The sequence below is a fragment of the Euprymna scolopes genome, chromosome 17 (assembly GCF_053919585.1).
Source record: "Euprymna scolopes isolate OS-2025 chromosome 17, ASM5391958v1, whole genome shotgun sequence".
NCBI classification, from domain to species: domain Eukaryota; kingdom Metazoa; phylum Mollusca; class Cephalopoda; order Sepiida; family Sepiolidae; genus Euprymna; species Euprymna scolopes.
This window is the reverse complement of record NC_136498.1, coordinates 95,414,977-95,431,438: the sequence shown is the minus strand read 5'-3', so window position 1 is coordinate 95,431,438 and position 16,462 is coordinate 95,414,977. Positions and strand designations below refer to the sequence as shown.

General features: G+C 30.2%; 1 protein-coding gene across 6 annotated transcripts in view; it reads left to right on the top strand.

Annotated features, from left to right (window-relative positions):
• The window catches only part of LOC145296850 (mutS protein homolog 5-like), a 1,881,756-nt gene that overhangs the window by 995,714 nt on the left and 869,580 nt on the right, over positions 1 to 16,462 (top strand). For all 6 annotated transcript variants that reach the window (XM_080142982.1, XM_080142983.1, XM_080142984.1 and 3 more), the window contains one exon: positions 8,056 to 8,136. In XM_080142982.1, the coding sequence (XP_079999108.1) occupies positions 8,056 to 8,136 (81 nt within the window). The remainder of the gene's footprint in view (positions 1 to 8,055; positions 8,137 to 16,462) is intronic.

Here is a 16,462-nt window from a genome sequence, read left to right as displayed (position 1 = left end):
ACTGGACCTTTTTGCTTGTGCATTGATTAAACTTCTCGAATGCAATTGTGATGTTAGAATGTATTAAGTTTTGTGTCAGAATCGAACTGTTTCTTCTTTAATTGGATTTTTTATTATTGATTTTTATGCTTATCGCAGACATTTCAATAAAAAAAAATCTAACAAAGAATACTCCCAGATACATCAAGTAGATTTCTATGAATTAAAAAAAAAAGGTCCAGCCGTTTTGGAATGTGTAAGGAATGAACTTTCTCTTTCTCTCACATACACACCTACACACACAGTAACCTCTCCCTTTTCAAGAAAAACAGGAAAAGAAGGAAAACAAACTTTCACGGGTGTGTGTGTGTGTGTGTATATATATATATATATATATATATATGTTATTTGTTTTTGTTTTTGCGATACGTATTGAATGAATTCAATTATTTACGAAAGTGCATTTTTACCTAAATGCGAGTTTGGAATAATTTTCCTTTTAACCAATTTGGTACCCCCACATGGGGAGCAGCATATATATTATTTTTAAACTACAATTATCCACTGACACATGTTTTGTCGTCTACCACTCATCAGTGTGGCTGAATCTATATATATATAATTCATTCTGAATTGGCAATCTTTATGGATGTTAGCACATGACTTCTAGAAGTAAGGTTTGGTAATGCAGACTATTTTTTTAGTTTAATACCAAAGGAGTTACAAAGGTATGGATATATTCATCAAAATTAAATGATAACTCTGATATTTGTCAAATTTTAACAATAGGTACAGGACATCAGTTCTTTTGTGTATTTAAAGAGTTTTAGTGGGCATAATATGAGTATAATGTCCCATTTAGAAATTCAAATATTTCAGATTTGCATAATTCTTAATCCAGAGTTATTATACATCAATTAAGCATCATTCCTTGAATTTTTATTCAAGACTAAGTTTTCAAAGTGAGGCATGTTCTAGAATTAAAATCATGTAATTGGTTTTTGATAAAAATTAGAATAGTGATACTAGAAGTAAGGTTTAGTGTCATATCTTTTTTTATATTGTAATGGTGGGAGCATAAAACAGATACAGAACTGTTTCGTTTGGAGAATCAGTTTTACCTGTCCTGATATATGTATTCTTTCAGTGTGTGTGTATATAGTTATCCACGACGACTCATCAGAGTGACTGAATCTGATGTATCTTAGATGATGAAACATGTCAGTGGATGATTATATTTTAAAAACAATATATACGCTAAATTGGTAAAAGGAAAAATTATTCCTAGCTCGCATGTAGGTAAAAATACACTTTTGTATAAATAATTGAATTCATTCAAAACGTATCACAAAAAACAAAAACAACATATATATATATATAGTGTCGGAACAATTAATCAGAATTTTTTGTGGTATCAGAATCGGAAAAGCAATTCTGTTTTGCATTTTATTGTCATAATAAGTAGGATCTTTTTAAAAAGTAATATGTCTGACTAAAATAATCGGAAGATTATATTGTTGCAAACATAGTAAAAGGCCACTTTTATTTTATAAAAACACAAAGAATAGTATTGCTAAAAAGAAACGAATACTCCATAAATAGACACATGGCCTCAAACTGTTTATTCTATCTGAACGACTTGTTCTATCGTTGAGCAACTGACTTTAGTACATTCCAATGAATCTTCCTTACAATTTATATTATTTACAGTCAAGTGGAAATCCTCATTTTGACTTTTATTGTCATGACGTTTCGGTTACTATGTCCTTAGGCTATCTTTGGATTTCTTTCAATATTGGCAACAAACTTGTAGCCTCTAGTCAAACATCTCAGTGTACCAAGGCCATTGCCTAAAGATAAATCAGACCCAGCCCTAAACAGTACCTCTCCAACTGCACAAAGATAGGATGGTCAGATTCATTGCCTATTGCCTGAGGCAGGTTGACTGATTATGATGCACCAAGTTTATATCTGGCTCTGATCGTTGTTGGATACTGGTTCATCCACTTTAAACTAACCTTATGTCCTACCCATCCTCATGAGGAGGAGAATCAATATGTTGCAATTAAATTTCAATATCTGTTGTATCTTTCTGGTAAAATATTATTGTATACTTTGGTGACGATTGTTGTTAATATCAGCTCATGAAAAACGGGCAAGAATATTTTCTGTTTTTTTTTTAAGAAAAAATAGTTATATTGGTCTGTCTACGTTTAGGTGGGAAATAACATTCTTATATGTGTCTAGGCATTTTGATAAAAGCTCTGTTCATCCATTGGACAAGCTCTCTCACTTTAATTTTATTTAAAACTAGCAGTTCAGCCCAATTTTGCTCGGGCCCTATGTATTGTTCATAACTTTATGTGCATTTATATATATATATATATATATATATATATATATATATATATTAGAAAGTTTAATTCCAGGTAACCTAAATCTAAAATTCAAGTGTTTAGACCCAAAATTGGTGGAGGAATTTGGTAGAATCTGCAAAGGTCAACTCTGTAAATTTAACCTCTTGGAAGCCAAATTTTCGCCCAAAAACCGATTAAAAAGCTTGCTGCATGTCTGAATACACTTTATTTAAAATTTCAGATGTTTAGACCCAATATTGGCTGAATAGTGTGCTAAAGACCGCAAAGGTCAAATCTTTTGAACTTTGACCTCTTAGCAGGCAAATTTTCGGCCAAAAACCGAGTAAAAAGCTTGCGCTATGTTTGAATACACTTTATGTAAAATTTCAAATGTTTAGACTAAAAATTGGCTGAGTAATTTGTTAGAGACCGCAGAGGTCAAAATTTTTAAAACTTTGACACCAATTTTGACCCCTTACTATTTATTGTTTTGTGCTCAAATAAAATTAAAACATTTGATCCATGTCCAAGTAATCTACATCTAAAATTTCAAGTGTTTAGACACAAAATTGGCGAGGGAGATTGGTAGAGTTTTCAAAGATCAAATCATTGAAATTTGACCCTTTGACAGCCAAATTTCTGGTCGAAAACCAATTAAAAAGATTTTCCCAAATCTCAATACCCCTTGTCAAATCTCTAGTCTGTAGACTGAAAATTGACAGAGTAGATTGGTAGGGAAATGTACATACACAGACAATTTCACTTTTACAGATATATAGATATGTTGGTTATCTCCCTTTGTTTGAGAAGTTGGCTGTAAAGAAAAGACACAGGGTGATCATCAAGGCACAAACCTTTAAGTAAATGCCGGCGGCAGCATCATATTGGACGCTAAGAGAATCAAATGATACCTGTAACTGCAGAGCATCTCGTCATCTTTATGAAAAGACTACCTTGAATTATTTATATTCCTACCATGGTGGGATGATATGATGCAAGAATTGAAATGTTGTATTTGAAAACCAGCACACCAGAGGTAGAGGTCTCTTGCCTGCAAAACATACGTGGGCAGCGTCGCCAGCACTCACCAGCAGAGATGCTTTAGGTAGCCAGCAGCAAACCAACCCATCTCAGATGAAGAACACAACACCGAGGATAGCGGATCTTTTAAAACTCTGGTTGGTAGGCCTGGAACTAATGCATGGAGTTGTCCACTATATAAAATTTTAGTATTTGACAAAAATTTATTTTAATCATCTTGACACTAAATCTCTCACCTTAATTTTTTCTAGCAACACTATTATCATTTTCTACCATCCAATTAATGTATGCACGAACTTTTTTTGAACTACTTCATTTGTTCCTTTATCAAATGACTAATTGGGTGGTCATAAATCATGGACAATTTAAGTTAGCAATCTTATTGCTAATTACACAAATCTAAGAAAAATTACTCGTTATTATCTTATCTTAAATTCTACATTTGATGGCAATCCAAGTAGTGTGACATACATCCTTTGAAAGCATTAATTCGTAAGGTTAAATTTTAAACATTAGAAAACCAGGTAATGCTGAATAATTAAATGAAAAATCATAGCAGCATTACTTGATTTTCTAAGATTTTAAAATTTAACCTTACGAAATAATGGTTTCAAAAGATGTAACTAACTATTATTTTCAATTCTTGCGATAACCACGTGACGCACATCAGACATTTCAGAAAATAGAATATAAAAAAAAATGTTTCATTTAATTATTCAGCATTACTTTATTTTCTAATGTTTGTAAATAGTGATTGGACAATTCTGTTACCTTTCAAGAACTCTCAGGGAACTGCCAAAAGATTCATCAGTCTTGAGTTGAAATGTTTCATTAATTTGCCGAAATGCGAAATATTATTTATTTGTTGGGATTTTTGTTATATTAAACTTTGTTTTGATTAACTTCACTATTAGTTTATTATTTTCTTTCACTTTTTGTTTCTATTTTGGCATTTCCTCTCAAACAAAAGCCATGCAACAATGAACCGATTTGAAATGGTTCTTATTGCTTGGTAATCTTTTGTAATTGTCTGATCAGTAACAGCTGTTCATTGTCTATTCTCTCTCTTCCCATCCCTCTCCCTCTCTCTCTCTCTCTCTCTCTCTGTTTCTCCCCCCCCTCTCTTTCCCTCCCTTGTTTTCCCTCTTAATATTTTCTTGTTTCGCTGATACTCTCTCTTTCAGTCTGACTGGGGCATTGTCTTCAAGTCACATTCCCTGGCGTTAATATCCTGACAGAAGCTATTAGTATTTCCTCAAGGGAGTACCAACGAGAATTCTTGTATTGGGAAATTTCACAGATAAAAACAAACACCGTTTCCATGGACATTAATCTTTGTTCTTCTCTTTTCGTCTTTTAATTCAGCAATTTTTCTATCATAGAATATTTTATTTTCTCTCTTCTCCATATTTCTCTGTTGTTTTGATGTAACATTTTGTCAATGTGACATTGAATGGGATATTCAGGCATGCAACATTTGTCTTTTGTGGCTTTAGAATATAAATAATTTAATTTTATCAGCACCTGAAATTTGTCTTTTGTCTTTTTTATGGTTTCTATTGTTAATACATATTTTTAAAAAAAATTTTTGTTTTTAATCGTTTTAAATTTTAGTTTTTCTTTGTCATTTTTTTTTTTTTTAATAAAGAAAACCTTAATTTATGATTTATTGTTTCACTATTCTTCTGTCGTTATTCTTGCTATAATGACTTGCCTTGTCAATGGAAGTGAATAGCTAAGAAAAACATTTTATGAAATTCTTCTTTTTAAGACAATAAAAAAAATTTTTTCCTCCGACTATTGGAGGTCATTACTTAACAAGGTCAAAAGCCACTCGAGAATGTGTTAACAAAATGGAAATTATTGTCGACCAAAAAAATTAGGAACACTTTTTTTATTATTGTGGGCACTACTTGACAAAGCTAAAAGCCACTCGAGGACACGTTAATGAAATGGAAATTATTGCCAGCCAAAAAAATTAGGGACACTATGAAAGTACTAGCATTGATCTATAATAGAAATTGAATTTCATTAATTATTAGACGTTTTATGACAAATATCTGTTGACATTATTTTTTAAGATAACCAACTAGGGAATTATTCCGTTGTTAATATATTTTACAGGTGCCCCCCCCCCCGGCAAAAACTTTATTCAGGGAAATTTTGCCTGACACTAAGCACATGAAAAAAAAAGAAAGTCTGTTTTCGTTATGGTGTTGAGACAAATTCTTGCTGAGAATATCTTACAGGAAGGAACCAAAGATTGAATATTAGTGGAGTTCCATGGAAATAACGATAGAGTAGAGAGAGACGTTGCTAGTCTCTCTTCTATGAGAATGGGGTTGTTGTAGGAAAAAAATTATTTCTCACTAGATTTCAAGTCCGATTTTGTATCTTGTTAAGACATAAAAAAATTATAATTGGTTTAGTAGATTTCATAGATGTTACGCTTCTACAATATTTTATATTTTCAATAAATAAAATTGTGATTTTTTTTATAATAAAACTTTTCAAAAACTAGGTTACGTTTGACTATTTAATTATTAAATCTAAAAGTAAATAATTTAAAAAGTTTAAATGACAATCAATATAAAATTCAATATCTGCTATTGATTTTTTTGCCTTGTAATATTTTGCATGTATAAAATTCAGGATTTCATTACATAATCTTATAGTTTTCTTTTGCAAAATTTTTAAGAAAAATATTTACAATGTTTTAAAATTGTCTGTAGAATATTCCTCATTTGGAAACTATCCAAGAAACTCCATTAAAATTAAAGACATTTAGAAAAATCAATGTTATCTTGTTTTTATTTTAAGTCTTGTTTCACTTTAAAATTCTGGAAAGTTTAAAAAAGAATCATTTGGTATGAAAGAAAAACTATGCAAATGACATTTTTAAATTTTTAATAAACAAAATTGTATATTTGTATGCTTCCAAATTACAAGAAACTAATGATAAGACAATTCCAATATTTTTATCGATTCTAATACAATTACCGATACTGTTTTATTTTCCCCATTCATTTCTAAAATCGCTTTAAATGGTAGAATTTCAATATTTTGTGGGTAGGGGGGAAAGATAAGTGACGAGTTCTTATCTAGATATAATTTTCGTTTTAATTTTTTAAATTCTTAATGTTTTCCCTTTATGTATCATATCCAAGATTATGTAAACTTCCTTGTGAGATTTTCGTCTATATTTTTACTTGTGACAAAAATAAAAATTTAACTGTTAAACAAAACAATAAATGTGTGAATCAGAATTGGAAATTAAGCACACATTTTTTTAATACAGATTCTGATATCCCAAAGATTTCTGATTCCTAATTCCAGTTAATCGCCCCAACATTCCTAGAAACATCTCCTTACTTTAGCAAAATCTTTGTATATTTTTAAACTGATTGCACCAAAATGGCTACTGCTATTGAAAACCGGGGATTTCTCACTGCATATTTGTTGAATCCATAGTACAAAAAGGCAATTTTTGTAATGTCATTTGTGATAACAATGAATAACTATGTATTTATGTAGACAAACAATTTTCAACATTTCATTCATACGTATTATTTGGATTCATTGGACAACTCTTCTCATCTTGAGTGTTATTTTCAATGTTTCGGTCGATGTGACCTTCAACCTCCTTCAGGTTTGCAAGGACCTATGGTGCAGTGGTTAGAGTACTTGGAAGAATCAATTGTAAAAAGTGATATTCCCCTGAAGGTCGAAGATTCAATTCTCAGTGTGAATGACAAAAAAAATATAATTACAAATTACTTAGGACCTCTATCCACTCATGGCTGATGGAACAAGAGCATGTTACTTCCGTAAAGTAAATAAAGGGTTCCGTTCGAAATTCCGTCAAACTTTTTGAGTTTGACAGAAACATTTCCGAGTTTGACAAGATACACCTGAAGAAGGTCGGAGGTTAAATCAACCGAAACGTTGTGAAAATCACACTCAAGATAAGAACAGTAGTTTAAAGAATTCAAATAATACGCATAACCAATCCTTTCCAATCATTTGGTGAGTGCCCAGGTTGTAGCACCGTAAACATAGACAGACTCCACCACTGCTCTAAAGAACTGCCCTTTCAGTTTGTCAGTTAGCCTTGAAATCCATACTGACCGCAGTGGAGGGGGAGATCATATCAACTTATTCCATAACAAAATCACACTTGTCTATGTGTGTGAATAGATTCACACACACACACACACACACACACACACACACACACACACACACACACACACACACACACACACATATATATTAAATGATATAATATTTTATGTATCAATTTTCAGTATTCATTTCAAGAATGTCCAATATGTGAGTAGAGCTAGGTAGTACTTTATAAAAATATATGGCAATTAAGCTACACAGAATCTTCAGCATTCCATCTCCATAGAGAATCGTCAAACAAGATTGGCTGTTGAAAAAGGCAGCTATAAAAAATGATTATATCGGATTGGTTTTCACGAGAGATGGAGAAATTTACAACATAATACGTTATTTAGTAAGTTAGCATATGAAGCACTTATAATTTTAATTGTTTTTGCCATTTTATAAATAATTTGGGAATGTTCATCTTTCTTAATTAACATTTAATCAGAAATAGTGTTTAATGTTTTGATACCAATTTACTTTGAATTTAGATTTTTAATTTTTATTTCAGTGCAAAAAGATGTTGATAACAGCAATGAAAAGGACACGAATACTCATGACATAATCCAGATTTTACCTGGTGCAGATTTTGGTGAGTAAAAAAAATCTTGTTGGATTTCTTTATCATTGCTTCCAAAGGAATACTCCCCCTGAAGTAAAAAATGAATGTGTAACAATTTTCTATTCTTCTCTTATTATAATAGAATTTACAGTGACAATGTTATCAGTTGTCAGTTTATTAAAACACACCTTTTCATATTTAGAGTCGTCATGATTAAAGAATTAATGTTTAACAGAACATATTTGATACTGAATTCATTGTTGCCTTTCAATACTCTAATAGGAGAGCCCTCCTTATTTTTAACCTGACAAAATAGTATCAAAAAATAAAGAAACTTGCCTTTAATAATAGTGACACATTTTTTAAAATGAGGTAAACGGAAAAATATTACCACACATGTATGTAAATTTGGTGCAAACTTAAATTCTATCAAATTCTACGCTTTAAAATCCCTATTATTTTGACCGAGAAAAATTGATATCCTTATATTTTTACAGTAATATAATAAAATTATGCTACCACTTGTGTTTTAGTAATTCTCGCCTCTACATGACTTACACATATTTTTTTTTAGTTATATTGGTTATTTATTAAATAAAAAAAAATGCAATGGCATATGTATTGGAACAAACTTTTTGAAATCCCATTTCATAAAAAAAATTATAACAAAATTAAATCTGCCAAATGCGAATACGTTTTTTTATAACTAAGGCAGCCATTTTAACCTTTTGTTAATGGTTGGAAATAAAACTAATGTATAACTAAATGAAAAATTTGGAAGCATTTAAACTGTCGAATAGGAAATCATTTCTGACCTTGATTTAATTTTAAAATTCTCATGTATATTTATATATATAAGAAAATTGATGATGAAAATAAAAATTGAATAAATTACAATATTTATTAATTCATCAAATATTAAAATAAGGAATCAAAATAAAGAATAATATTTAATTTATGGATTTTCAAAGACAGGCTCTTTTCATCAGAAGATAAAAATCAGCAAAAAATGCATCAGTATAGATTTGTAAAATATAAAAAAAAACTTTCTTGTGAATTAAACGGCATCGTCAGTAAAAATAAAATATAAAACAATCAATGAAAAATCTGCAATCCGATGTGTGAATGGATTAGAAATACGACACTGATTTTTTTTTCTTAAATAAACACTGTTATAAGAGTTTATATATTTTGAAATTTGAAAATAGCCTTCGTCTTTTGTAGAATTATATAACTTCACAGAAAAGAAAACAACCATTTCAAATTGGAAATCTAACAACAAGATAACAATAGGTTGACAGTTATATAGACGGGTTTTGCTTTTAAGATTGCTTAATCTTCTTTTTACCTCAGTGTTTTAGAAGATAAACAGTAAAAACCTTTAGTAAACAAAACAAATTTGTGTTTGTGCTGAAGTTATTCAATCGCCATTCTGTTTTCATCAAGTTGAACACTTTAATATCACTTCAACATGTTATGGTTTTGTTTTTGTTTTTTAAGACTTTTAAAACATTATTTAACCTTATTTCTATCGTTTTAGATGGGAAAGTTTCCAGGTAAAAAGTCAGGAATATATTTTATTTTTATTTAACATTTTTAATTAAGCATCTTTCCGTTTAACTCTTCGGATATATTCAAATCTATAGGCAACTTTTCATGAATATATACATTAACCTCCATTATGCTGATTAAACTCTTACATCCAAATCCCATAATCCACTGTAAGGTTGAGTGAAGATTATTTTATATTAAAAACAGAAGAATATTTAAAGCTCCCGTTTTTAGATTCAACTAAAATATTAATGTAAATTTAATAAGATGACAATGGAAAAATAAAAAGGCATTTAAAATGATGCCAACAATATTTAAACACTATATCTGTACAAATCATTAAAACGTAATTTATCTTGTAATTTTGACATTGTATGAATTTTTTAAAATCTGAATCACATGGACAAAACGAAGAAAGCTTTAACATTTTTAAATTGCATAGAATCCAAACAGACTTTCGTTTTTATTTGAATCAATTTATATTTTTATCGAAGTTTTTTTATGCAAAATATATTTCTTTGAAACATAATTCTTAAACTTCTAATCTACATGTGCACACACGCTTATGTTTGTGTTTTTCTGTTTATATATGCATATGTGTGTTGTGTTCATATGTGTGTGTTTTTCTGTTCATACATATGTGTGTGTTTTTCTGTTCATATGTATGTGTGTGTTTTTCTGTTCATACATATGTGTGTGTTTTTCTGTTCATATGTATGTGTGTTTTTCTGTCTGTTCATGTGTATGTGTGTGTTTTTCTGTCTGTTCATATATATGTGTGTGTTTTTCTGTTCATATATATGTGTGTGTGTTTTTCTGTTCATATATATGTGTGTGTGTTTTTCTGTTCATATATATGTGTGTGTTTTACTGTTCATATGTATGTGTGTGTTTTTCTGTTCATATGTATGTGTGTGTTTTTCTGTTCATATATGTGTGTGTTTTTCTGTTCATATATGTGTGTGTTTTTCTGTTTATATATATGTGTGTGTGTTTTTCTGTTTATATATATGTGTGTGTTTTTCTGTTTATATATATATGTGTGTGTTTTTCTGTTCATATATATGTGTGTGTTTTTCTGTCCATGTGTATGTGTGTGTGTTTTTCTGTTTATATGTATGTGCATGCTTTTCTGTTCATATGTATGTGTGTGTGTTTTTCTGTTCAGATTTGTGTGTTTTTCTGTTCAGATATGTGTATTTTCTGTTCATATATATGCGTGTGTTTTTCTGTTCATATATATGCGTGTGTTTTTCTGTTCATATATATGCGTGTGTTTTTCTGTTCATATATATGCGTGTGTTTTTCTGTTCATATATATGCATGTGTTTTTCTGTTCATATATATGCGTGTGTTTTTCTGTTCATATATATGCGTGTGTTTTTCTGTTCATATATATGCATGTGTTTTTCTGTTCATATATATGTGTATGTTTTTCTGTTCATATTTGTGATTTTTCTGTTCATGTGTTTTTCTGTTCATATATATGTATGTGTTTTTCTGTTCATATATATGTATGTGTTTTTCTGTTCATATATATGTATGTGTTTTTCTGTTCATATATATGTATGTGTTTTTCTGTTCATATATATATGTGTGTGTTTTTCTGTTCATATATATGTGTGTGTTTTTCTGTTCATATATATGTATGTGTTTTTCTGTTCATATATATGTATGTGTTTTTCTGTTCATATATATATGTGTGTGTTTTTCTGTCCATATATATATGTGTGTGTTTTTCTGTTCATATATATGTGTGTGTTTTTCTGTTCATATATATGTGTGTGTTTTTCTGTTCATATATATGTGTGTGTTTTTCTGTTCATATATATATGTGTGTGTGTTTTTCTGTTCATATATGTGTGTGTGTTTTTCTGTTAATATATATATGTGTGTGTGTTTTTCTGTTCATATATATATATGTGTGTGTGTGTTTTCTGTTCATATATATATATGTGTGTGTGTTTTTCTGTTCATATATATGTGTGTGTGTTTTTCTGTTCATATATATGTGTGTGTTTTTCTGTTCATATGTGTTTTTTGTTCATATGTGTGCTTTTTGTTCATATGTGTGTCTTTTTCTGTTCATATATATGTGTGTCTTTTTCTGTTCATATATATGTCTGTATTTTTCTGTTCATATATATATATATATATATATATATGTGTGTGTGTGTGTTTTGTCAATCAGCAACAATAATGACTAGTAAACTGAATTTAATTCTCGGAAATTTTAACTCTTTTTATTGTTTTTATAATTTTCTTAATGAGACAATAATCATAATTGTCATTCAAGAGAGAATGAGATATTACAGTTTTGGTGCAGAGATGGTCTTTTCAAATGCTATCACTTATGATGGATAAAGTTTTGATTTGACTTGCAGGCAAAAATTTTCTTAGGACATATAAGCCTAAATAATTTTTAAATCTACAGTAACAAAATCTTCTTTTTCCCCTCTATATTTTTCAATTATTTATTTAATTATATTTTTCAATTATAGGGAGATAACTGAAATCTTCCTACACATATCTTTTCCACTCTCATAAAATCACCACCTCCAAAACTATATTTGATTATTTTTGGAACACAGAACAGATTGTATTAAACCATCATTTTCATAAATACATAAATTTTATTTAATAGTTATCTCTAAAATAGTTTTGTAAATAATTCTTCACTTAATAAAAAAAAAAGCTCAAAATCATTCATTTACACTATTACCAGATGGTGTGAATCATGCTTCCCCCCCCCCAATTACCTTTTCATATACCTTTTACCTTTTCCGATTTAGCAATATTGTTATTGCTTTACTCATTGAGACATATGGATGCCCCATATTGTTAAATCATTCTTTTTCTATACTTCCCAGGCAACGCCGGGGCACGATTCTGCTAGTTGAATATAAATTTGTCTTTTCAAACATAAATTCTGAATCAACATTTGGGGAAATCACAAAGTGGTTATTAATACCATTAGTGACCAGGATATATTACACTTATCTTAGTTGCTCTGTGAGAAATAAAATAATGCAGAAAAAGTTCTGTCACCTCGCCTGAACTACAACAGGCATGTCAAACATGCAGCTCGTGAACTGCTTGCAGCCCATTGCAAGCTTATTTGCAGCCCATTCAGACACAAGCATAGAGAAAGTGGAGGAAAAGAAAATATCAAAATACAAAGGGTGTTGGAATTGTCTTATCTTTATTTGCTTTAGGAAATCTTTTTTTGACATTAAATACATACTTGAAACTTTAGAATGGCACGGACACAACGTTTCTCAATTTAACACTATCTTTATTATCAAAGAAGTTATAGGCAGTTACATTATGAAAACACATGAGGGATTTACAATAGTTCATGTCAAAACTTTTCAGAGAACTAGGTTGTCTGAACATCTCTGATAAAACTCTGATCTACACAGAAATTTCAGCCTGACATACCAAAGACTGTTGACAACAAGTGGTTTCAAGCTTTGAGATAAAACATGGAAAGAGTTTGAATAGTTGTCCGTTTTATTGTGAAATATTATCATTTATGCGCATTGGATGTGTTGCTGCTGCATCCGGATACAATTGAACTATGAATTTAAATTTTCAATGTATTGAAATAAAGAACATTATTTCATGCTAATTTATTTTGTTATGTTTTGCTAAACTACATGTCCATTTGTATTTGCATTATTGAAGAGTAACAAACTATTACGTGTCTCTAAATTGAAAGAGAAATATTCTGAAATATTAAACAACTTCAGTTATAATTGTAGAAGTGTCGTTCGTATGACAATACAAACTAACTCCTATGAGCGTGGAGGGATTCTGAGTTTGATATGTCTGTGCTAGATTTTTTTTTTTGTTTTACAAACACGTCACCACTTATCAAGGTCCAAAGGCCACTCAAGGATAAGGGTTAATGAATGTAAGGTGATAGTGTAGTAATCGTTAATTGTGTAAGTTGAGTAGAATTTGATTATTTAAGAGGACAGTTCAATAAGAACTTGTTTACAAGTTTAACTTGAAGGCTACCATACTGTAGTCGGCCAGGAAGCAGGCAAGCAGTACAGTGTTCCACAGACAGGCAGTTCTAGGAGAGAAGCTTTATTCATGGAATCTGCATTTAGATTTGGGCACAGATAGAGAGTTGGAGAAATTGTGGATAATGGTCCAAGCTAGTCGATTGTTTTGGGTTTTTATTTGTGAAAGTTGATTTTATTTGTAGGAGTACACTAAATACAAAAAATTAATTATAAATAAACTTTATCTTTAAATCAGAATTTCTAAATTCATTAAAACATCTCGTCTACCATTAAAGAACAAAATCTGAGAATTTTGTTAGATATTTTTGTATGAAATTCTAAGTCATTAGTAGATGGCTGAATAAGTGTTTAACACTATTTTTTGACCATCTATCAGTTATTTCATGAGAAAAAATGTTTTATTCAAATATACAAAAATAAACTTCATTGACTTTATTGTTACCAATGAATGAAAATATATAAAGAGGTAAGGAACTTCCATCAGACCACACGGGTGCAATGATGATATATATTATAAAAGTATATAAAAATACGAGATTGATAAAAGGTGAAAATTTGAACATTACATTAAAATTTCTGAATATGTCTTTCATCATATATATATATATATACACACATACACACTATTAGAATAACTGTCCTTGAATGTGTGAAATTAATTCTTCGAATTATATCTTCTTACATAGATTAAAATCAAAATGCAATTATAATGTATGCGAATTTTCTTAGGTTGTTCCCATCTTATGTCCCTTAAAAATTCTTAAGAAACTGAAATTTGTGGAATATCTATTAAATCATGTTTAATACTTATTGTTAAAATTTCACAAAAAATTAGAGATATCTAAATTTTCACAAAGGGCTTCCGGACCTCATTTCTTTTCTTGGTACTAAATCAAACTAAATATAGCCCACATTTAGACCCCTCACGCCTGATAGCTGTGTTTGATTAATTAGATTAGAAGTAAATCCTGTAATACAAATATCTAAGCATATCTAACTTATATATAATGCGTGTGTGCGTGTATCCTTATGTATTATTTTTGTGTTGTATTTTGTATTGTATGTATTTATATGAACTATAACAAATGAATAAAATAAACCGAATTTATACATAATTATTGCATGTTTCATAATTTGTATGCTCTGTCTCTGTGTTGTTTTATTTTTTATTGCTTTATTATTATTTAATGTATTTCCGGATGGTCAGCAAGGAATACTGGCTTCATTTCCTGTCTTCATCCAAAGCTAGACCCCCTCCCCGGCCATCCAATCGCTAATCAATTGCATATCATCAATGCTATGAATTACTAAATAAATATTAATCGACTCCAATGGGTGTCCCATTCACATTTACATAATCGATACAGATCATGTATAATACAAAATATCACCAAAGTAAAACGGTGGATTTGACTTTAGCGATCATTCAACTAGTTAATTATAACTAGTTGGACAATAGGGTAGGTTGATTTTGGAATAGTAACAGAGCGAGATTTGCCCTTACATTCTCAAAGTGTTGAAGGGCAGTTAAATTAGCAACCAAAACTTCTGAATCAGTGTATGGGTTTAAAGCAAGACATAGGCATATGATCGCAGAGGTGTTGCAATGTCAAATGAGGCCTTCTTTTGCTTGTAAGGGATCTTATGTAATCAAGAGAGTACACATTTGTTTTATTTTTGTTTTGTTTTTATCACAAATTACCTGTTCTTTCAATCTTTTTAAAATGTTATCACTGTTTCAATTTAATTAAGGAAGTTAAGACGAATGTCGAAGTTGTCTATGGTAATTGGGGGATGGGGTAGATAATTTAATTCTAGTAATCTTTACAGTATATAAGACACATGTATATAATCAAATAACATTATAAATAACACCGTAAAGTAGGGCAAACACTGTAACCAGAGGACAGAAAAACATTGTATTCCACATCATAACCTGAAAAAACCGTATCCCAAGGTTATACTGTATATATATATATACTAGCTGTACCCTGCGACGCATTGCTGTGGCTCAATTTGGCGTAATGGAAAAATCTAAGAAAAAGAGAAAAATGCATGTTTCTTATATTCTTAGTACAGCAATGCACTTCAAAAGTGTAAAAAAAAAAATACGAAAATGAAAAGAAAACGGTACTCTTGCAGAATCTTACTCGGAGCCTTGGGAGTTTCCATCAATCATGGCTTGGGCTCGACCAGCAGTCAATGGATGAAGCCAAACGTTGCTAAAATGTTGGAATGGTTAATCGATTTTTTTTGTTGTGGTTTTTGTAATCAAAAATGTTACTTTTCAATCAATATTTTGGTGAGGGGGGTGGGTACTATACACAGATTCGAAAAGTTGTCCAAAAACAAATAAATGTAAACAAAGGTAAGTTACATTTCTACATAACTGGATAACTTGTTAGTGTTTTTATTTAATTTTAAAGGTTTAATCAGCTCAGAAAAGCACTACATGTTCTTTGGGCCATCAAGATTAATGTGGGACCCACTTTGGAGCACTTCAGATGACAGTTGAGACATTGTTGGACTACATACTATCTAATGGAGACTGGTAGAGAGAGACTGGCAATTTTTTCCATGCATTCTGATGTTTCATCATTGACTTGTTTCATAGTTATACAAGAGTACATGTCGGATCCCTACATTTTGTAAAATTGTTGACAGTTGCCTGAAGACTGTGGCAGATGTATATCATAGTTGTGTTACTTCAATCACTGAAATCGGTTGTGCTTTCTTGATAAGTGAATTTATTGACTCTTTTGACACCTGCA